This window comes from Nicotiana attenuata, chromosome 6, assembly GCF_001879085.1.
Source record: "Nicotiana attenuata strain UT chromosome 6, NIATTr2, whole genome shotgun sequence".
In the NCBI taxonomy this organism is placed as follows: Eukaryota; Viridiplantae; Streptophyta; class Magnoliopsida; order Solanales; family Solanaceae; genus Nicotiana; species Nicotiana attenuata.
Genome location: NC_031994.1, coordinates 59,510,255 through 59,533,306, shown reverse-complemented (window position 1 = coordinate 59,533,306; position 23,052 = coordinate 59,510,255). Strand labels below are relative to the sequence as shown.

The 23,052-nt window shown below is 35.8% G+C and overlaps 1 protein-coding gene across 1 annotated transcript; it reads right to left on the bottom strand.

Moving 5' to 3' along the window:
• LOC109227065 (DEAD-box ATP-dependent RNA helicase 38-like) lies at window positions 3,697-15,070 on the bottom strand. Its single transcript, XM_019392066.1, has 8 exons — window positions 14,682-15,070; window positions 14,300-14,593; window positions 13,238-13,465; window positions 12,226-12,291; window positions 8,259-8,675; window positions 7,975-8,086; window positions 5,512-5,597; window positions 3,697-4,172 (listed from the first exon to the last, which is right to left on the bottom strand). Exons 1-8 carry the CDS (start codon window positions 14,940-14,942, stop codon window positions 4,110-4,112), a joined length of 1,527 nt encoding a protein of 508 aa, XP_019247611.1. The 5' UTR covers window positions 14,943-15,070; the 3' UTR covers window positions 3,697-4,109.

The following is a 23,052-nucleotide window of genomic DNA, read 5'->3' as shown; positions in this document are numbered from 1 at the left end:
AGTTAGTTGTTAGACTATTGGATAGTTGGAATTATCCCGCTTCTTTTTTGATAATTGAACTAAGTACAATTACTATAAAACAAAATAGCAACTGCTACAATGAAATTGGCGTGGCATTTTTCTAGTTTGCTTACCAATCATGATAAGAACAATTGCCTTTTTGGATTGAGAGTGATTAGAAAAAATAAATTTGATACAAAAAATATGTAAATAATAATATCTCATAATAAATAAATGAGAATGCAATCTCACTTGTTGACTCAGTGTATAATTTATTCGTTTTGTTATTTACCTAAACCTCCGGTGAAGTGGGCTTGCAAACATAGGGTTAAATGCTCATAGTATATCTACAGATATCTGGTAGTATTATTTTTCCATTTTAAATATTTCGAATCTCAATTTATTGTGAAGAGCGCTTTAGAAGAAGACAAAATCTATGTATTTGAATGTTTTTAAAAAAAAAATATTCATATATATATATATATATATAGGTACAGTCATCAGTGAAAGATAGTAAAGAAAAAAGAAAATAATTATTGTTCGCATGATTTGCCAGTATCCAGTTGCAGTTTTTCAGGAAAAATATTTTTGCACATACTTTGCAGGAAAGTATGAAAAAACAAGTGAAAATTTTACATAAGAACAATATTTGGGCTCCCTACTTTTCAATTATAGCCCATATTTCAATTTACAATCAACTAGCCTAAAATAATAGGCTAAGATTCAACATCTAACTCCAATAGGTTCTCAAAATTACTATTTAATTTTTAAAAAAGATTGCTCAAGCTTTTAAGTTAATTTTCGAATCAGTAACTGTGACTCAAATATTAGTTCAACAAACCAAATCCATTTGGGTGGTGAAAATTAAATTTTTAACAAGCTTAATTATGTGGGTTTAAATTCTGGATTTGATTTTGTGAGAAATTTGGAGTGGGTATTATTTAGACTTGTTAGAAATAGTATAAGGAGGTTGTATATAAAATTTGAAGTCATTTAATGGAGATTTGGACTGGTTTTGAACAAGAATTGCAACTGAAAATCGTGGAAGAAGTTCGTCTACGGACGCTTGTATAAAGGTGTATAAAAGTGTATAATAGTCTATATTATGTGTTTATACACTCATATACACTATTATACAAGATTATACATAATTATACAAAAGATTGATTTCGTCTTCTTCCTTGCGTCTTTTCTGAAATTTAACTCAAATCTTGCTCAAATCTACTCCAAATCACTTCAAATTTAAATTTTGAACTCCTTTTGATATTTTCAATCAATTGGAACAACCGCCAATCCAAACAACTAACAAACTCAAAAAGCCCTATTTTCGAAACTAAAGTTTTGAATGGCCTTCATTGGTGGACTTCTACACTTCAATTTTTTTACATTGCAACCAGGTGACATAGGGGGAGAAGCAGTAATGGTGGACGGTCCCTTGAAGCATATGTAAAAGATGTGACAAGAATAGAGAGTGAAAGCAATGGTTGTGAGAACACAAATTTAACTACATAGCTTTTAGAAGCAATGGTTGTAAGAACACATATTTTGAATTTGCAAGAGCTACTGTTTTCAATATACGTACAATATGGGCTAGGTCGGGTAAAACTTAAAAACATGGACCATTTTTTATTATGGTGTGAAGTCATGTGTATTTTCTTATAATTCTTTCAAAAACGAATTTGGGTAGCGTTGTTAGTGAACATGAAAGATGAAACTAACACTATGTTTGGATCATTGTTCCCCATCGTTTTATAATGTATTGTATTGTATTGTATCGTATTGTATCATATCGTTTTATGAATACAATGTTTGGATAGATTGTATTGTTTGTTATTATTAAATAATATTTTGCTGTTTGGTTTGACTGTATCGTACTGTACTGTAACTGATAAGTTTACTAACATACCCTCAACTGTACTGTACTGTATTGTATTGTATTGTATCGTATTGTATCATATCGTTTTATGAATATAATGTTTGGATAGATTGTATTGTTTGTTATTATTAAATAATATTTTGATGTTTGGTTTGACTGTATCGTACTGTACTGTAACTGATAAGTTTACTAACATACCCTCAATTGTTTAAATATTAAATTTATCAAAGTTATGCATAAAAATAATTTTAAAAAACAAAACAGAAGAAGGCAAAACACCTTAAGAAAGCAGAACAAAGGAGCGAGACAGAAGAAGGCAAAACAAAGGAGCACAGCTAATTAGAATTGAGTTAAAAGCAAATTAGGAGAAAAAATAAAACAGAAGGCGGCAAAACACCTTTTAATGTTGGCAGCAGAAGTTCTGAAAAAAAACAAAGTAGGCTATAGGTTGGAGAATTAAAGTTAAAATAGCAAAAAAAGCAAAAGGTTAAATAGAATTGTGAGTAATAAGTTAGAGCATAATTGAAAAGAAAAATAGGAAACAATCCCCACCACACCAAATCGGTTGTTTCAAAAAAGGGATTTTATTGTTCCAGAACAATGGATTTAACCATACAATACAACCAATTTTAATGAAACAATCAAAACAAACACTGTTTTGAGTTAACAATACAATACGATACAATGGAGAACAACCATCCAAACAAGCTGTAAAGCAATATGAACTTATTGTATTGCGGTTAAATCGTGATCCCTTAATTATTGATTTTTTTAAATAAAAAAAATATATTTTCGGTAACGCTTACTGTTGCAGAGTATTCGGTGAAAGAGCTAAATATATCTTAAAACATAGAACTATAGCAAGTTAGCAACAGTAGAATAAATGGAGTTCCGACCAAGCTTGTTACATATCTGGCCAAAAGAATAAATTCCTTAAAAGTGCGAGTCCGAATAGAAAAATAGAAAAAGTTGATATGGTTTGAATAAAATTTAGATCTGTAATTGTTGCTAAATTCCATTTACCTTAACTTTATAGAGTATTGTTTTGGCTATTATCTTAACAACTTTCATTAACATGTGCATGCCCCCTTAGCCTTGTCTTTGATGGGTGCCAGCAAGCCGCGGATGGTAATTAATTCTCCGACCAATTAAGGTGAATCCGAGGTTGTAGATGAAAGTAAGCAACAACTGTAAGATTCCACTTAAGCTTGAAAGAGAGAATATTCTTACTGATAAATGAAAGAGCAGCCTTAAGGATAAATTTGCCACAAGCATTTTCCCAGGTAGCAGAGTTCCATAATACGTTAGAGACGGGGACGGAGCTATAGTGTCAGCTACTGAATTCGACTGAACCAGTAAATATGATTCAAATCGCGTATTTGTCTCAAAAAATTATTTCAATATATACAAATTATTAATTTAGAATCTAGCAACTTAAAAAAGAATAAAATTTCTTTCTCACCACCTAATGATGATCAAATCACGATCATGGTGTTTGCGAAGGCTTGTGAGTGCATTAAGTAAATTAAACAGATACTAGCTGGTCTGAACTGTGCAGGATCGAGCCCTGGCCCATTTTTCTATGGTCGGGCCAGTGTAGCTACGGTAGGTGGCGCTCGCCTTATGGTTCTCAGTCCTCTTTCGCCGAGATGCCCTTTAAAAAGATTTTTTCCCGCATCGGAACATCCCGGTTCTAATTCCATATGCAGAATAGAACACATAAGCTTCAAATCTCAGATACCTGGAGGTCACTCACAGATCATCTACCCTCACAAACAGAAAACACAAGTCTTTCTCCAAAGTCTTCTTACAAGGCAGGATTCAACCACTGAAGATACCTACACTTGACTTGCATTATTTGCAATGTACAATCTCTTTTACATCAGATAAAGATTGTTGAACCGCCAAATTGAAAATAGAAAGTGAACCTGACAGCAATCAATTATGAACAATGATACCTCTGCATTTCAGGAGCACTCTAGGCCTATGATGTTTCAACAGTACAAAAGCCATTTCCAAGCATTACCAGTCTGTTTTACTCAAAATAGTTGAGGAGAAAATGAATAGAACATATTTACCAAGACAGGAAGAAAAAAACACCCTGACAAGACCAAATAGCCAAATACATGCCATCAATTTACAGTCTGTTTCGCTGATGCTGCTTCAGCGAAATACAGATAGTGCATCCACCTCCTGAGATCTGTTGACCAACAAAAGGTACATTCTACTCAACTTAGAGCAAGCCAGCTTTCTTCAGAGCATTCTCAAAATCCTCCTCACTTTTCCATGAGGCGATCTGCATAACGAACATGAAACAACCAACCTGAGTTTAATGTTTTGCCCATGGCCAAGGACATGGGGAATTATACCAAAACTGAAAAATAATTCAAGCAGTTAAAGCTCAACTATGTTGGCATTCTACTATAGAGAAAAATTATCTCTGAAGTTTACCATGCCATATCTCATAAGCAAGTATATATTTTCTCAAGCAGCACTCAAGATGCCATAAGAAAGTTGTTGTGACACAATGGGTCATACAAGTCATGACAAGCCATGGTCATTGTAAAGACGTAACCCAGCTGTATTGAATTATCCTAAAATCCAAATTCATGGAATCAAAACCTAAATTGCCAAATATTCAGGAAGGGCAAATTTGGAATGGCATCTCTCTAGTATAAAATAGTGATTGACCACTATTTTGACCAGAGTTTATAATCTACTGTCTTTTACATAATATGCAGATCACAGCAATGTATATCATACAAAACAATTCTACTTAAACAAAAAATGGGGAAACCCCCCCCCCCCCCCCCCCACCAAATAGAGCAACTCTTGAACACCTTATCAAATTAAGAAAAATACTCTATACCCTTTTTCCCTGGAAGATGTTTCTTTTCCCTTTTTTTTTAATGAGAAAGTGGCCAGCCTTTTTTCTTTTTGGTGAATAGCATACAACAAATGTTGCATTTGACCATAATGCTAAATGCTTTATTCATCTTGCTTTTATCTTGAATTGATTCTGCACACACATATCACTTGGAAATGTATCATACTGGAAGAACACTTAGCTTTTACAATAGTGAATTTGCAACCCCCAACCCTCCCGGAAAAAAAAAAGAAGAAAGAAACCACCCCCACACACACATAAAGTGGGGAAATTCTAAGGGGTAGGTTTTCCAATCTCTTGAATTAAGAGGGATAATATACTCTTAAACTATTTTCAGGCCACAAATTTGCCAAACCTGTAGTTAATCATGTTACTCCTTCCGTCCCAATTTATATGGCCGTGTTTGACTGCGCAGGAGTTTAAGAAAGAAAAAAAGACTTTTGAAACTTGTGGTCTAAAACAAACCGTAGAAATTTTGTGTGGCTTTAAATTATCTCATCAAGGATAAAAGGGGAAGTTTAAAGTCGAATTATGACATTCTTTTTGGGACAGACTAAAAAGAAGAGTATGACGCATAAATTGGGAGAGAGGGAGTACTATATTTCCAGCCTTAGTTCAGTGAACATAAGCGGAGCATGCTAAGCACCTTTAAGCAGGTATGACCTAACCGTACAAAAATCGTAGGCAGAATCCTAAATGGTCACAAAGCAAAGCCCGAAATGCAGTAACACAAACAGTAGATACATGCCTCAGTCACTTGACTATTGAAATGGTTCTCAATCTTTGACATCAGCATGTTGTCTCGGTCATCGCAGAGCAAGTTGAATATGGCACCTGCTCAACACAAAAGGGAAGTCATATTAAGCATGTTGCATAAACTAGGTAATATTTATACATGGCTCATTTCAATTGTATTCTAATACCAAAGGAATTAGCACAAATTTGTCTCTTATCTGTTCTCTCTTAATTTATTTTCCTACAGGCAACAAATATATATCCAGTCATCCCTTTAACAATGAGCACTCAGCAAAAGGGTTTGCACATTGCATTATCCATTTGGTTCCTCATCTCCTAATGAGAAAAGAAAACTACTAGATTCTATCGTGTAGAGTGAACTCTGTATTTGGATAGGTTATTGACCCTCCCTTTCAGATCCTAAAGCTTAGTCCTTCACTTCAAGGAGACACCATAACCATTGGCTATTACAGAACTACGGAAGAGAACATTTATTTTGCAAATGTTGATCTATTGCAGTTCGCCACATATTAAGAAGGTTTTCTCTTTCATGGGAAGCCAACAATCTACAGAGAACCAATGCTGCTCCTATGTCACATGGCAAACGCCTTACTCTTGCACTAATTTATGCACTTACAGTCCACCATTTCTTTTGCTTGACACTAAGCCTCACTTCCCGTTGGTTATGGTCTTTTCACTGTGCTTGGAAGCGCGTTACTGATGGTCTTATCTCTATAATGTTAAGCACTAGAATTTTAAATGGAAATTCGAGCACTACTAAAAAAGAAAGGAAAAAAAGAAGAGTATGTTAAGGAATAAATACTTGTTTTCATGTCGCAGTGGACTTTCTTTGCGAGTACATAAAGAATGATTTTTTAATTGGAAAACTAGAGAATTTTCATACTAACAAAAGCAGTCTATAAATATTCAGAATACAAATTTGTATTCATGTTACAGTGGACGTTTTTTGCGAGTACATACAAAATGATTTTTTAATTGGACAACTTGAGAATTTTCATGCTAACAAGAGCATTCTAGAAATTTTCAGAATACATATTTTGAAGTGCCTTTTTTTTTTTTGAGAAAGTTGAAGTGCTTCTTCCCCATGTATATCTAGGTTCTTAAGGGGATTTCATTGTGAACTCCTAAAAGGATAACAACCTTTCAATTAATGCTTAAGACTAGACTCGCCTTTTCAAGACCGTACGTCTCAGTACTTGCAGGCTAAAAGTGTGTCTGTTGGTTATTATGAATTTGTCATTATTTTCAAGTAGATTTCCTTTATTTCTTCATCTTCGTTCATATCAGTATATTTTTTAATGCTCTCGAGAAATGCACCATGGACACTGTACATACTCCCTTTTCTATGACGGACACTGTACATATTCTCTTTTCTATGACGGATACTGTACATACTCTCTTTTGCTAGTATCATAACATAATATAACATATATAAATGGGATAATTTAGAGACTCCTTCGAGGTTTTGCTTCATCATACTAACCTTCCTTATAGTTTTGCAATATTAAGTTTGCCTCCCTTATTTTCATTTTCGTAACAATTGTGATTCACTGGGTTGTTTTGTTGTTGTTGCTGTTTTAAACTACTTATCATTAATACAAACTAATTACAATGTGATCAATTTACCCTTTTTAATATTAAACTTGTTTGATTAATGTTATAAATATCTTTTCTTTAATTTCTCATATAATTAGAAAAACATACTCCTAATACCCTAGGCTAGTTCTTCAGTGTTCTGAACTACTACCATCATGGCCACCGACAAATGAAGGAATCTTCATACTTCAATATTATCCAGAACATGAACATGACCAGTAGCGCAAAACTCACCCATTTCAGAAATTATGGATAGGCATATTCATTAAAGTATTACCAATGAGAGTTCCAATCAAGATTTAGCAAAAGAAAATAACCAAACTTTATCGAGACATAAAGAAGATAGAAAACCATATTTTCCAAAGTTAAAAGGGATGGGAACCAAGAGCGGAAGAATCACTCTACATAATGTTTCCTTGCAAGAGGATTACAACGTCCCCAAATCCAAAGACTCTTCTACTACATTATTATAAAAGAAAACAACCCAAATATTAACGGCTGGAGAAGCTAAGTATAGATTGCATTTTTTTTTTATTTCAAAAGAACTTGTCAATTAAGATAATTTCATTGAATTAATTAATTGGAAGAGTTTAATATTAAGAAAGGGCAATCTATCAATCGTAAATTATTTAAATTTAATGACAAATAGATTTAGAGAATTGTTACAAGAAAATCAAAATAAGGGAGGCAACGGTAATATTATAAACCACAAGGGAAGTTAGTGCGACGAAGTGAAACCTGGAGGGAGGTCTCTTAAATAACTCTATAAAAACAATATGTAAGTGATACAGAATGATAAATACGCCAAGAGAGACAAACAAGAGCAGGGAAGATGCATAAAAAAGTGGAAACATATTACCTTTGCGGCCAAAACGCCCTGCTCTACCAATCCGATGCAAGTATACCTCATGATCTGGCTCTGATGGACTCTCATGTCTTACAGGGAGATCATAATTAACCACCAAATTAACCTGCATATATTTTGTAGTAGCTTTTAGGAATTCAAAATGTTAGCCACCAAAACAGAAATCAAGAAAGCATTTACAGAAATAAAACATCATTGCTATGAATGAAGTTACACGAAGAACCTTAATTTTATATCATATATGACTGACAACTGGGAAGATTAAAATCTAAAGTTACCTGCGATTGATCAAATCCACGAGCAAGAAGATCAGTTGATATAAGAACTTGTGTCAATCCTTCTTTGAACTCTTTGATTATTTTGTCTCTATCTTCTTGCTTAAGAGCCCCTTGAATTGTTGTCACTTCATAGCCATAGTCCACCAATGATGTATGCAACATACTCGCACTGTTTCTTGTACGAACAAATATAATTGTTTGCCCCACCTTCTGTCCTAGTTCAAGAATTTTGTCTTTAATCACCATGACTTTTGAAAGTTCATCCGGACACTGCACTTTATACTGCTTCACTGAATCCAGCGAAAGTTCTTCTTTCTTCACAAACATTTGGTTATAATCTTTCACGAAAAGATCTCTAACAATTTTTGTCACAAATGCTTTGACACTTTCCCCAAACGTTGCAGAAAACAGAAGCACCTAAAAATTAAAATGATAAAAAAGAAAAGTCAAATATTTAAAAAAAAAATATTGATAAGGTAAATTTTAACATCAATTTTTTTTTCTAAAGAATAGCCCGATGATGGAAGCTTAGCGAGAAGAATGTATTATAAACAAAAACTTAGCGCAGACGCAGACGCCCTTCTCATCCCATCGCTTTCTTACCTAAGATAAACTCAGGTGTTAACCAGCTCCATGAATTGCACTTTAATTTAAGCCTCAGACTATACTCAGTTACTCACTAAATGAGGAAGGTGAAGTTAGACATTGCTAGAAGTAGTATTCTAGTTCCAATCCTAGCCCATGGCGTAAATAAGAAGGAAACATGCGGCAGCCACTATTCCTTTTTACATGTGAGATAAAGACAAAGGAATTTTGCTTCTCTTTTTTATTTTGCAGCTGCAAATGCAATGTATATTATCAGTTGTACTTCAAAGCAAGAAATAATTATTAATTGGTCAGTTTTGGAACGCGGAACCTGGCAACCTCCATGAAGGGCATAGATAACATCAGCCTGTATGCAGCTTATTATCTCCATTGAGAGAGTGGCTGACTCGTATCAAATTCATTACAATATTCGCCCCTCATTTCTGAACTACTTTTTCTTGGTGTTGACAACTCTATTCAACTATTGATATTAAACTAACAGCAGTTCCAAGTGTATAGTTCCAATAACAAGTTGAAATTTATCAGAAAAGACATAAAAGAGCACATCACCCCCCCCCCCCCCCACCAAAAGACCCAAAACAATAAGCAGAGACTAATCCTCTCTCTCTTATCTGCAATGCTAACTGAACTATCTCTTCCTTCCCACCAATGGCATACACATGTACACACACACAAAACCAGGCTTCAACTGCATATGTAAAACATACAAGTAAAACACATAATAGAAATGCTAAGATTCAAGCTTCACACTTCCAAGGTTCTGGGACTGACAGTGTTACTACATGCCCAATAAGAAAAACAATCTTTGACAGTGACATCCTGTACCAAGATTTTTTCCCAATAACATAATGAAATAAAAAGTTACATCTATAAAATACTAAAAATTTATCCACAAAAGAATGAGAAAAACTATGACTTGTGAAATGCAAAACTTACCCAGTTAATAGGTAATTAAGCCCCCACCCCCAAAAGAAAAAAACAAAAAGAATCCATCATTAACGCTCCTTGGGTACTAAACTTTACCCTTCTTAAAGTATGCAGCAAATCCCCATCCGCCTTTCGGTCTCTTGTCCTCTTCTATTTTCCCTCATCTTCTTCTTCTCTTCTATTATCCATGAAACAGCTTGGTTTAAGGGTCTATACTTGTACTCCTCAATTGCTCTAAAGTCGTTCCCCTTTTGCATGCTCTATATGCCCTATTTACGGAGGATGTAATGAAAGATGCACACTAGTGAAAACTACACCAACAACTCGACACAAATAATGCTTGCTATCTATTACTTGTGAGCAACAAATATTGACTGACTGATTATATCTTTCATGTAGTTATTGAATTTCTCGAGAGTATATTAAGTACTTGAATTTACCATGTCAAAATAATGTCAATTTAATAAGGGTGTGACTTAGCAGTCCATGAAGCTAGAACGGACCATGGGAGACATGGGTTTAAACCCTAGTAGCCTAAAAACCAAGGTGGTTTCTTCCCATCTATCTAAGCCTTTGGTAGAAAGATTTACATGGTACCTGTGTAGGTAGGAGGGAGCAGTACCTAGTGAATTAGTAGAGGTGCAAATGAGCTGTCCGGACACCACCGTGATTTAAAAGAAAATAAGTGTCAATTTGATTTGTAATTCTGACATGCTACATTCGTGTATGCTATGCAAAAGTATCTCTTTTCCTTTGAGGTATGTGTGGTCGATAAGATAATTTTTAACCTATGTATCCCTAGTATAGATAAGCCATAGACCTTACCCTACAGTTCAGTCCAGTAACTAATATTTCACTTCTACCACCACAGCACATCATTTAACCTTGCTCTCCAATTTGACACTGTAACTAAGTTCTCACTTCTAGCATAGCACAGCATTTGTTTACTGGGGAGAGCAGGTATTAACTATTAAGTCTTCCAGTTGAGTGTAATCTTCAAAATGAGTCATCCTTGTTGATGTGGCTCAAAAACCTCGGTAAAGGAATAATTAGGGCCTAGGGGTATCAATAGATATCTCTAAACCGACCGAACCGTACCGCACCGAACCGATTTTAAGGTTTCTTTTAATAAAATCGTATGTTTTTTTATAAATCTATAACCTTACCGATAATTAGGGTAGGTTTTGTATAACAACATAACCTAGTACTAATTCCACTAGTGGGGTCTGGGGAGGGTAGAGGGTACGCAGACCTTACACCTACCCCGGACGGGTAGATAATTAGGGTAGATTTTTTATTTTATGAAAATAAACCGAAAAAATACCAAACCGTACCGAAAAAATTTACATATGGAAAATATATTTATATATTAAGTTTAAAAATAATAAAGTATTAAATTTTTCCTTGGGCGTTGGAATTATTAAAACGGTTACAAGCCAACAAGTAATTAACCTCAAAAATCCTAATTCCCATACCTATTATGCTCCTCCTATTGAAATTAACTTATTTCCAGCATATTCACTAGCAAGACACAAGGTATCCTAGCGATTATGAGTAACAAACTACAATGTGTTAAATATGCTTCCTTTCGTATGATTTAGATTTATCTTTTTGAATATTTAATCTTCTATAGACTTTATTCTTGAGCCCCGGCTTGGTTAATATCTTTCCACTCGCGTGATTTATATTTTCTTTGTCTTTGCTTAGTTTCTTTTACACTGCTATAGAATGGTTGATAGATGTATACTCTGACCATCTTTCATATTTTCTTAATTCATCACCCTCTAAACAGTAAAAATGTCTAGAGTTTTGCGAAGTCCTATGAAACTTATGTTATTGCATTCTACTTCGACTAGTGGCTTTTACATGACATTAAAAAGACAACCGAAAACTAACCGAACCGTACCGATAACGAAGAGAAACCGATATGATTGGGATGGTTTCAGAAAGTTAAATTTTGGTTATACATAATAGAATAACCGAAAAATTAGTACGGTACAAATTTAATAAAATAACCGGCCGAACCGAACCATTGACACCCCTAGGAATAATATTTGGTAAAATTATACAATCAACAAGTTTAGTAGTAGTAAAAAAAAAATTAACCACTTTTTTTGTAATAGGTAATAATGCAATGTGCTACTCTAAGGCTCAACCCTGCATGTGACCTCTGAAGTTTTTCAGACTCTTATTACAAACTGAACTACAATTCAAGCAGCAGCAATAAACATCATAGGTCTCATGTTCGAGCTCAGAGAATGGAGCCTCTTTAGTAGGGAGCGCTTTAAGACCCCCCCCCCCCCGAAAGCAGGTACCGGACAGGCGGACACCATGTGGGAAACCAAAAAAAGTAGCAGCAATATACCCAAAAAAAAGAATTCATCACCACTTTAACTGGAATTTTGAAAAACACAAGGGCCAAACTTTAACCAACCTGGCAGCCAACGCTGGCTTTGACAATTGCCTTCATTATTCTTATGGAATCATCCTGAAAACCACTCTGTGCACAAAGAAGAACATCAATAAGCAATCAAATACTGAGCAGGAATTTCAGACAGTGCCTTAATTTTACTGGACTGCCTTCATCTTCTGTAGACAATACTTTTCCTTTTTCAATAAGCAGTCAATTCCAAATTCAAATTAAGTATTGGACTAGTAAACAACTCGCCTACCAACTATGTCGTAATTTACATAAACTCTGAGGTGGCTGAATTATGAATTGCCTCCTAATCATTTTACAGTTTCCATTAATAATAGGTCCGTTAATCAGTGAGAATCCTGCATTGTTGGGCAAAAGCAAAGAAGTCCGTGACATGGAGCCTTGCCTTTTATAGCACACTTGACAGGTCATGAAAGATAACCTCATCTTCACGGAAAAATCCAGCTGGCATATGAAACAAAAAAATTATCCAGGAAGTGAAAATTTTACATACTACATTCGAGATTACTTCTAGTATGTCAATTCCTTCTTCCCCCTAATAAAGAGGTAACGCATACACTCACCCAGCAAAAAAGTTTTAATTTCTAAAGATTTGTCTGCAAGGATAACAATACCCACCCCACCCCCAGCAACAAGTTCTGGTAACCTCGAAGAAATCTAGAGGATCAAATGCACCCATAAGAAGAATGTGCTTTTACACTTATCCCCAGGAAAAAATGGAAATCATTGATAAAATGTCAGAGCACAAACTGTTAACATTTAGAGCAAATTCCCCCCCAAAAATGAAGATGGAAAATTTAATATTCAAATATTTAGCTCATTAAGCTCAACATTACCATCCATCTAAGAAACCAAAAGCTATATCCAAAATGTTTACACCAACCAAAAAAAAAGAAGAGAGAGAACTCATTTTTTAAAAAAAAAGAATACATGTATAATCATTAGCAAGAACAAAAAGGGAAAAAATCAAAGGAACTATCGTAAGTGCTGATAGTCAATCAATTACCTCTGCCAACATGTGGTCCGCTTCATCAAATACAAGAATCTTCATGCAACTCATGCCCAGTTTCCTTGCCGTCACCCACTTATTTATAGTTCCAGGTGTGCCAATTACTACTTGTGCTGACACAGGTGGCCGCTTTGAAATTGGTATGTAGTTGGCTGCATCTGCTGGGATAGCTAACTCTGATGTTATACCAGTGAACTTCCCCATCTTCAACAGCACTTCCATATTCTGCAGCATTTTTCACCATTTTATACCAAACCTTCTCAAGTTTCTTTTTTGAATGATGAAGAATCTTCTTAAGTTTTTCTTTGAAATGTAACGACGTTAAAAAAGATCCTTCCTACGGTTATCTCCCCATTTGATTCTAGTTCCCCATAAAAAAATAGTTTAAACCACCACTCCAAATGGCAAACAACCAGATAAAATATGAAGATTTGGCGTCATCAATGAAACCATCTTAAAAACTATATACAAGAACACATAAAACATAATCTTACAGGCATCATGATAAAAGTTTATAAAATATAGATGCGTAGAAGCACTTTTCTTTCAAAAAAGGAAACAGATATGCAGTAAAGCAGGTATATATAAACTAAACCACATGCATAACCTGACACACATAAGGTTGCACAAAACTTTTTATTCAGCTAATGAATTGATTCATTAGAAAATAAAGTAATTGATCCTGCTACGAATTAATTCTCCAATGCTAACATTAATATTGCACCCAAAGATTTACCTAGATCAATGAAACTGGATTGAAAATCTAATGAAACTGAAAACAAAAAAAAAGGAAACTTTATTATTTCTTCTCTACCTGCCTAATCCTTAGTCACTAAGGAGTTTAAGTATCATGCACAAACGATGTAAAAAATATTTACACAAATAACTCACTTAAAAGGTAATTGCATGCAACGCTATTTAAAGATATTGATTGATTATCTATAACAAATGTTAAGTAACCTAACAGGCAACAGATTATATTAGTGTAAAAAGTTTATTACAGTCTCATGCATATAACTTAAATCCAAAAGAAAATAAAAAACAGCATTTATGTCAAACCTGAATAGCCAATTCTCTGGTTGGACAAATACAGAGAGCTTGAGGGGCACGAAGCTTCGGATCGACCCGACTCAACATTCCAAGCACAAAGCAAGTAGTTTTACCAGAGCCATTATGAGCCTGAGCAATAAGATTCTTGTAGGGCGGCGTAAGAATCATGGGTAAACTAATCTCTTGAATTTTGCTAGGTCGCTCAAACTTCATCTCTACATATAATCCCTTCAATAACTCAGGAGACAAGTTCAAATCCTCAAATCTCTTCGCTGATTTGTACAACGTGTCGCCAGATGTAACCTATATTTCATTAATTGAACTCTAATTTAGTTATTGCTAGTAAAACAAATCGACTTATGAAGCTATAATTGAGTGAGGAAAAGCGTACGGCTTCTATTCTGGAATCTTCTGGATCATCAAGAGTGGAGTTGTTGACTCTTTTGGACTCGTCAATTTGTAGAGATCCAATTTCAGTCTCGGCGCTAGCGTTTTCAGACTGCTCGGTTTGATCTATCTCGTCGGCTTCGTCTGCCCAGCTTCTAGTTTCTCTTGACTTTGCCGTCGTAGAAGCGGCGGTGCTGCTGGTGGTACTAGAACTGTCAGCGACGAACGCGGCAGTGCTACTGGCGGTACTAGAACTGTCAGCCATTGGCAGGAGAGGGAGAGTTTGCTGTGACCAACTTCGTAACTATTTACAATTTCTGTTAGAAATATGGTTGATGAAAGAAGGTGAATTGGGAATTAGGCTTGGTCGTCGAAGTCTCTGGTTTTATATTTTTGAGGGTTCCTACTTTATTTGAGTTTGTTATTTACATCTTTTACTACTAGTTTCTCGGCACGTGCACGTGTATGTCAAATCATATATTTATAAAATAATATTAAAAAAATAGTTGAGTAAACAATTACACATAAAAACAATAGGTTTTTGATAGTTTGAATATCTATTACCTTGTAAACTAAGTAAGTGTAGGATACCAAGAACTGAAAAGAGCGGAAAGTGAATAAAATAAATTACCAGATTTAGGAATCGAAAAGAATGAACCAAGAAATTTCCAGTAATTCGCACAAAAGACAAAAGAGAAGTATAGGTATGTTCCATTATGATTCTTGACTGCTACTCTCAATAGCCACGAAAAATTGATTAGCAAAACCCCGTTGTATCAAGCACGCAAGTGAAGAAAGAAATGATTGTTTGAAGTGATAAAAAGTGTAGTATTTAATTAACTTACAATTTTGACAGTTAATGAGGATTATGAAACGTTGAGAACTGTTTGTAGGCATTTGGAACGGTGGCAACTCTAAGCAACTTAGAAACAATCTTTCTTAACAACTGACCATGAAGCGTTGCCTTCTTCCTAGGCGTTAGTTTTTTATTTTATTAAATAGGATATTTAGTTTAATTAATAGCATACATTTATGTTATTTAAAAGGGTAATTAATGCGAGAGAAAAATACGCATCACAAGAAGGAAAAGGGAGGGGGGAAGGAGTAGACATAAAATAGGAGTTATAATGAAAATAGGGATGGGGGAATTTTACAAAGGGAAACCTGAGAAACATAATGCAAAAGAAGAAAAATAGAGGAATTTTAGGAGAATAGGTTAATAATATATTTTGTTTAGTAGACGAGAGAATTGATTATCATTTTAAATCGGTAACATACGACTTTCTTAACGGATAAGATAGAGAAGACATAATGACAAATAGAACCCAAAAATCTTACTGAATACATATATTCTTTTTTATTGCATTCACTTTAGCAATAGAAACATTTAGTAGTAGGATTCCAGCCACGTTCATTGTAACTTAGATTTATCATTTAATAGTTGGGAAAAAAATAATTTAACAAAAATATAATTTTATTGGAGTAGTGTTTAGTGAAGGGTAAAATGGTCTTTCAGCTTTTGAAGGACATTTTAGTAAACTAACTTCACCTAAAAGTGTTTATGCTTATAATATAGTATGATATGTATCGTTGGGTCAGGCTGGTTCGTAAAAATAGTCACTCGGTCGATTTTGGTTGCGGTCCCAGGCTGGTCATACCGGGTTGTTAAGGGGCCAGTATATTTACCGTACAATTTAATTTATAAACTTGTAATTTACTAATTTATAAGTAAATAATATAATGATCAAGATTTAAATAGTTTGTTAAAGTCTTAAACTACTTTAATACTTGAAAGTCGATAGGTGAAAGTAATATTTGGGAAAAAACTTCAAAGGCTTAAGAGTCTTAATTTCGTTAGACAATACTTTAACAAGAAAATTTCAAATCTATTCTAATTATCAACGAATTCCGCGAATTTTAGGTGGAATGGGAATTGTAATTCTTTCTACTTCTCGAGGTATAATGACAAACCGCGAGGCTCGACTAGAAGGAATAGGTGGAGAGATTTTGTGAATGCCCATTTGTGAAATAAAAAATAAAATTTCATTTCCCCCCACCCCACTCCATGTACGAATAAAGTGCGAAAGGGTGAGTAGTAATAAGTCATATAGAATCAATGTATTCATGATAAAGTAAAATTCCTCGATGACATATTTTATCACAATTAATATTTTTTGGTTAACAGAGGGATCAAATGGTATATAGTTCATTTGTTGGTAGCTTGGAGGATTAAAAGCATGACTCTTGCTTTCCAATGTGGAACTATTAACATGGTTAAAACAAACTGTTTGAAGTCTAGACGCAGCATGGTACTCTTTCTACCACTAGGTTAATATAAAGGTGGTTTCTTGCAATTTCTATTTTGATATTAAATTTTGCAAATTACAAGTCTATAGTAACTAAATTAATATTAAATATAAGAGTACATTTAGAGATTTTGCATTGTCTTTTGTAGTTCTTCCATGTCAATATGAACTACTTGGCTTACTTTTAGGGTGTTTAGTTCAAATGGGCAATCAATTGTGAATATATTTTAAATTTTCTGATTTTCCGATTTACCTACATTTTCACATCCTTAATTCCATTGCTACGATCTAATCCATTCTCTCAAATACACTAGCACCAAGACACTGCTACCGAATGAGTGACATGTGTCTCATATTTGCTGCCTTATATTTGGCTAAATGCGCTTTGTGATGAAATGATTGAAATTGGCACATTGGTTACGTCTCGAGCCATGCGAAAAAGAATGGGAAACGGCTTTGCGTTATCCTTCTATCATGCCCATGACAAAAAATCCTTTGTGCGAGGCTATGTCTTCTTTTGCAAATAAAAATAAGTTCATCATTATTTTTACTATTGTGTTGTGTAAAAAAAATAGTGTAGACCAATAGCAAAACCATCTACATCATCATCTTCATCAATTGAAACAAAAGTAGAAACAGAAGTAGAAACAAAACTATAAGGAATGTTCGGATTAATATTTATTACAACAGAAGAAGCATCATTCAGGTTTGTGTAATGATTTTATAATTGCTGCAAATGCTCATTTAGGTCTCTCATACAAGTATGAATGTACAGGATTTCAGTTGGTCCAATTTTCGTATAGGTATACAAAGCAATGATTAATTGATGGCAAATAGCGATCTTAATAGAAGAGTTTAAAACAACACCAATTAAATAAATAGGATAAAAAAATTGAATTTTTCTTGCATTTTTTCGGTGGCATCGCTATATCTTTCTTTATTATTGAATTCAGGAAGTAAAGAAATTTCAGCTATGTGCTTATCTTATTTATCACTTAATTATAAATTAGTGTGATTTAGTGCATGCAATTAGAATGTTGGAGAGACTTAGATCATAGTGGGTTGCCAAATCATTCAAAGCAAGATATATAATAAAGAGATTCGAGCCCAGGAAATGGAGAACTTCTTATTAGGGAAGGTTTGTAGTCCTTAGTAGGCTTACTCGCAGTGAATTTAAATTAGTCAGACTAATTAATTCTAGAATACTAGATTATTAAACCGAAAAAATACTAAGGACCTTGACAAATTAGGGTCACTGTTTACTGTTGCAGCATGTGACACATTTTGGTTACATGATTAGTATGACCATTATTAACATGTGTGACGTCCCGATCGGTCGTTTTGTATAATTGCGCCCCATTACCCTTTTATGCTTCACACATGTGTGTTTGTGGTTTTAAGACTTGCGCGGTTGGTTAGTTTCGCTCCGCGAAACTTTCAGGTTGATTTGGACCCTTGATTCTTGACTTAGAAGTTTAAATTAGAAAATATTGACCAAACTTTGACTTTTGTGAAAACGACCCCGGAATTGTACTTTTATGGCCCCGATAGTTTCGTATCATGATTTCGGACTTGGACGTATGTCCGTAATTAACTTTGGAAGTCCGTAGGTTGATTTATATTGATTTGCCGAAATTTGGCAACTTGAAGTTGAAAAATTTGACCGTAAGTTGACTTTTAGCTATCGAGCTCGGAATTTGATTTTGGGACTTGGAATAGGTCCGTTATAATATTGACAACTTGACTGCAAAATTTGGTGTCGTTTGGAGTTGATTTGTTAAGATTCGGATATTTAGCTGTAATTTTAGAAATTCTCGAACTTTACTTTGAAATTCATGCGTTTTAGTGTTCGATTCGTAGTTTTAGATATTCTTTTTGTATTTTGATCATGCAAGTAGGTGCGTATGATATTTTTAGACTTGTGTGGATGTTTGGTTTGGAGCTCCGAGTGCTCGTATGAGCTCCGGACATGTTTCGGAATGGTTTAGGACTGAAATTAGATTGTTGGTGCTGCTGGTGCTCAGGTATCACAATTGTGAGCACCAGCATCGCAATTGTGAAGGTGACAGTGGGGGCTCTGATGTTGTAATGGCGACTCCCCTTTCGCAATTGCGAAGACTGCCAAATTTCACCTTAGTTCGCGTTTGCGAACAATTGTTCGCTTTTACGATGCCCTCCGGTTCGCATTGCGAAGCCTTATCGCAATTGCGATGTATGCTGAGGTTGGCAGGGTTCATAAATGCGACCGCTGGTCCACAATTGCAAGGGTTCGCAAATGCGAACCTTGTGTCACAAATTCACACATTTGTCAACCCTAAACTCGGTAGGAGGCGATTTGGAAAGGGGATTTTCACCTACAAACTTTGGGTAAGTGATTCTAATCCATTTCTAATCATATTCCATCAACATATGTTAGATTTTAACATCAAAATCATGTGAATCAAAGTGAAAATTTGTGAAACTTTGTTAAGTTTTTTAAAAATAAGAAATTGAGTTTTGAGAGCGCTTTGGACTCGAATTTGGAAACTAATCACATATATGAACTCGTGGGGTCATGGGTAATCTACGATTGGATCCGAGTTTTGACCGAACGGGCCCCGACTTGACTTTTGTTGACTTTTTGAGAAACGTATAAAGATCTTAGCTTATTTATTATAATTGAATTCCCTAGCATTGTTTGATGATATTAAGTCGATTTTCGTTAGATTTGAGCTGTGTGGAGACAAATTATAAAGGAAAAGCTATTTCCAAGTGTTGAATTGGCCTAGTTGAGATAAGTGTCTAGCCTAACTTTGTGTGAGGGAACCGCCCCTTAGGATTGGTATTGATTGATTCATTTGTGTTATGTGAAATCTGTGTACGCAAGGTGACTAGTGGGCACACGGGTTGTACGTGGTATTTTACCGATTTAGGCTATAGTACTCCTTCCATGTCTTAATTTAATCGTCATATCATGTTCAAAATTCTCATAGTCAATCTATAATAACTTGTGTTAGTCTATCCTTACATGCCTTAAAACGATTTCGTTATCACTTGTTCTACATCTTAATGGATAAATTGTTCTCATGCTTTGGTTTGAAGTTGTTGCCTCTTTTGTTGTTCATGTTATCTATTTCATTGTTGATTATCGTTATTTGAAGTTATTGTTCATCTCTCTCTCTCATTGTTGATTATATTTTTGAAGTTATTGTTCATGTTGTCTCTCTCATTCTTGATTTCCATTATTTGGAGTTATTGTTCATGTTATCCCTTCCCTTGTTGATTTCCATTATTTGAAGTCATTGTTACTCGTTATCTATTCCATTGTGAGTTATTCTTATTTAACGTCGTAGTTATACATTGTTTCTCATTGTTGAGTTATTGGTGTTGACGTTGTGAAGCTGTTATCACGTTGGGGCGAAACTGTTATTGTTTAAACATCTTCTTGTTGAACATTTTACATTTATTGTTGTTGTTGATATTCTTGTACACGTTGTGATGGAGCCTTGGTCTATTGATGTGGAAATATTGATATTGTTGATTGTTGGCAAGTTGTGATATATCAACACTTGTGCGAATTGTTATTATGATGTGATATTGACGCGCATGCGGCGGTATAAGCCTTGGGGATAATGTTCATGCGACGGTATAAGGTGGGACTTATGTGCGTGTTGCTTGTAGGAAAACTACGTAAAGCCACGTGGCATCATAAGGTGGCCTAAAGTGCGTGTAGCTATTTCGGCAAAATTATTTTCAAAACCAATTTCAAATGTAAGGTTCACCCGGCTGTATAAGGAAAGATTGTGGAATATGTGTACGAGGCAGTACCTCGATTGTGGTTCTTGATTTATACGAGGCGGTACCTCGGTGGTGATTCTTATTGTACACGGGGTGGTACCTCGTTGTGACTCTTGTTGTTTATCTCTTTTTGCAAGCAATTTTGGGGGGAACGTTTCTGTTTTTTTTTTCTTCCTCGTTTAGTAGTTGTTGCCCGTACATGGTCATTTTGGCTCTCTCTTTAGCTGCTTCTTTTATGTTACTTTCATGTCTAATTTCCGGTATTAATTCATGTTGTTATCTTATTTCGTATCAGTTTTTTCTTTGCTTTCCATTATTTATCCTTATTACATTTCCATACTGCTTATTATATCCTAGTAGGTGTCTTGACCTGGCGTCGTCACTACTCTATCGAGGTTAAGCTTGATACTTATTGGGTACCGTTGTGGTGTACTCATACTACGCTTCTGCATAATTTTTGTGCAGATCCAAGTACGTCCGCCCGTGCCAGACGCTAGAGTTGATTGAGTTGCTACTTTGGAGACTTCAAGGTATACTTGTTTCACGTTCGCAGGCCTCAGAGTCACCTTCCCTATTTTACTTCCTGTTGTATTTTTTTTAAACAGTGATGTACTAGATATCTTAGTTTTATTCTATAAAGCTTATGACTCTGTTCCAAAGTTCTTGGGGATTGTATGGTTGAGATTCTGTTTTTCAGAAGTTATATGAGTTTATCAGACTAGTTTTTAGTATTTTGTTAATTACATCTGTTAAATTGTTATCAAATATTAGGCTTACCTAGTCGTAGAGACTAGGTGCCATCTTACGACATCCTACGGAGGAAAATTAGGGTCGTGACAAGGTTTTATCAGAGCTCTAGGTTCATAGGTATTACGAGTCACAAGTAAGTTTAGTAGAGTCTCGCAGATCGGTAAGGAGACGTCTGTACTTATCTTCGAGAGGCTACGGAACTGTTAGGAAAATTTCACTTCTTTGTTCTTTATCGTGCAAATTGGTTGACTTCGAAAACCGAATCTGTGACTTTCTATTCTCTCATAGATGGTGAGAACATGCACTGCTAGATCAGACGATCAAACATCTGCACCTTTTCTAGAGCCGCAAGAGGCCGGGGCCTGGGCAGAGGCTGAGGAGGGCTACGTGATGTAGCCAGAGCACCTGCCCGAGCTAAGACAGAGAAGCCACTAGTAGCTCCAGTTGGGGGACAGGCACCAGAGGCACCTTTTGCCACCCTATCACTTCAGGAGACCCTCGCACAGTTCTTGAGCATGTTCGGTACCTTAGCTCAGGCGGGGTTGATTCCACTTGCACCAGCCACATCTCAGGCTGGGGAAGGAGCTCAGACTCCCGTGGCCCATACCCAGAGCACCGGGTCCAGGTTGATCAGGTCCCAGAGGTCATACCGGCACATCCTGTTGCTCTAGTTCAGCCCGTGGTTAGGGCAGCAACATCTGCAAAGGAGCAGCTTAGGCTTGAGAGATTCAAGAAGTATCACCCTCATATTTTCAGGGGTTTATCTTCAGAGGATGCACACAGTTTTCTTGAGGAGTGCCACCGTATTCTCCGCACTATGGGTATTGTAGAGATGAACGGGGTTGCTTTCACTATTTTTCAGCTGTCCGGAGTGGCATATCAGCGGTGGCGAGTGTACGAGTAGGGTAGCCCAGCAGAGGCAGCTTCACTTATATGGACTCGATTTTCAGAGTTATTCTTGAGAGAGTTTGTTCCTCGGACCTTTCGGGATGCATGGCGCAGAGTTTGAGCAGTTGCACTAGGGTGCTATGACATTGTCAGAGTATTTTGTCTGATTCAGTGATTTGTCCAAACATGCACCTGCCTTAGTTTCTACAATTAGAGAGCGAGTCCGTCGATTTATCAAGGGGCTCAACTATGGTATTAGATTCAGTATGGCTTGAGAGTTGGAGACAGATACCCCCTATCAGCAGGTGGTAGAGATTGCACGGAAGTTGAAGGGTATGCGGGGCCGTGAGAGAGATGATAGGGAGGCCACGAGGCCTCGAGGTGCTGGAGGATTTAGTGGTGGCCACACTACGGCTACAGCTCATAATGGTAGAGGATATGTGAGTTGTCCAGTCCACTCAGTACTCCCAGCTTCTAGTGGTGCCCCCGTTGTTACGAGGTCTTAGGTCGCACACTTTGCTCAGCCACTTTCTAGTGCACCTCCTACACAGGGTGCCTTCAGCGGCCAGTCCAGCCGACTAGGCCCGAGCCAGTCCCAGCAGCCACATGCACTGAGAACTTGCTTTAAGTGTGTTGATACCCGCAGCATGGTTA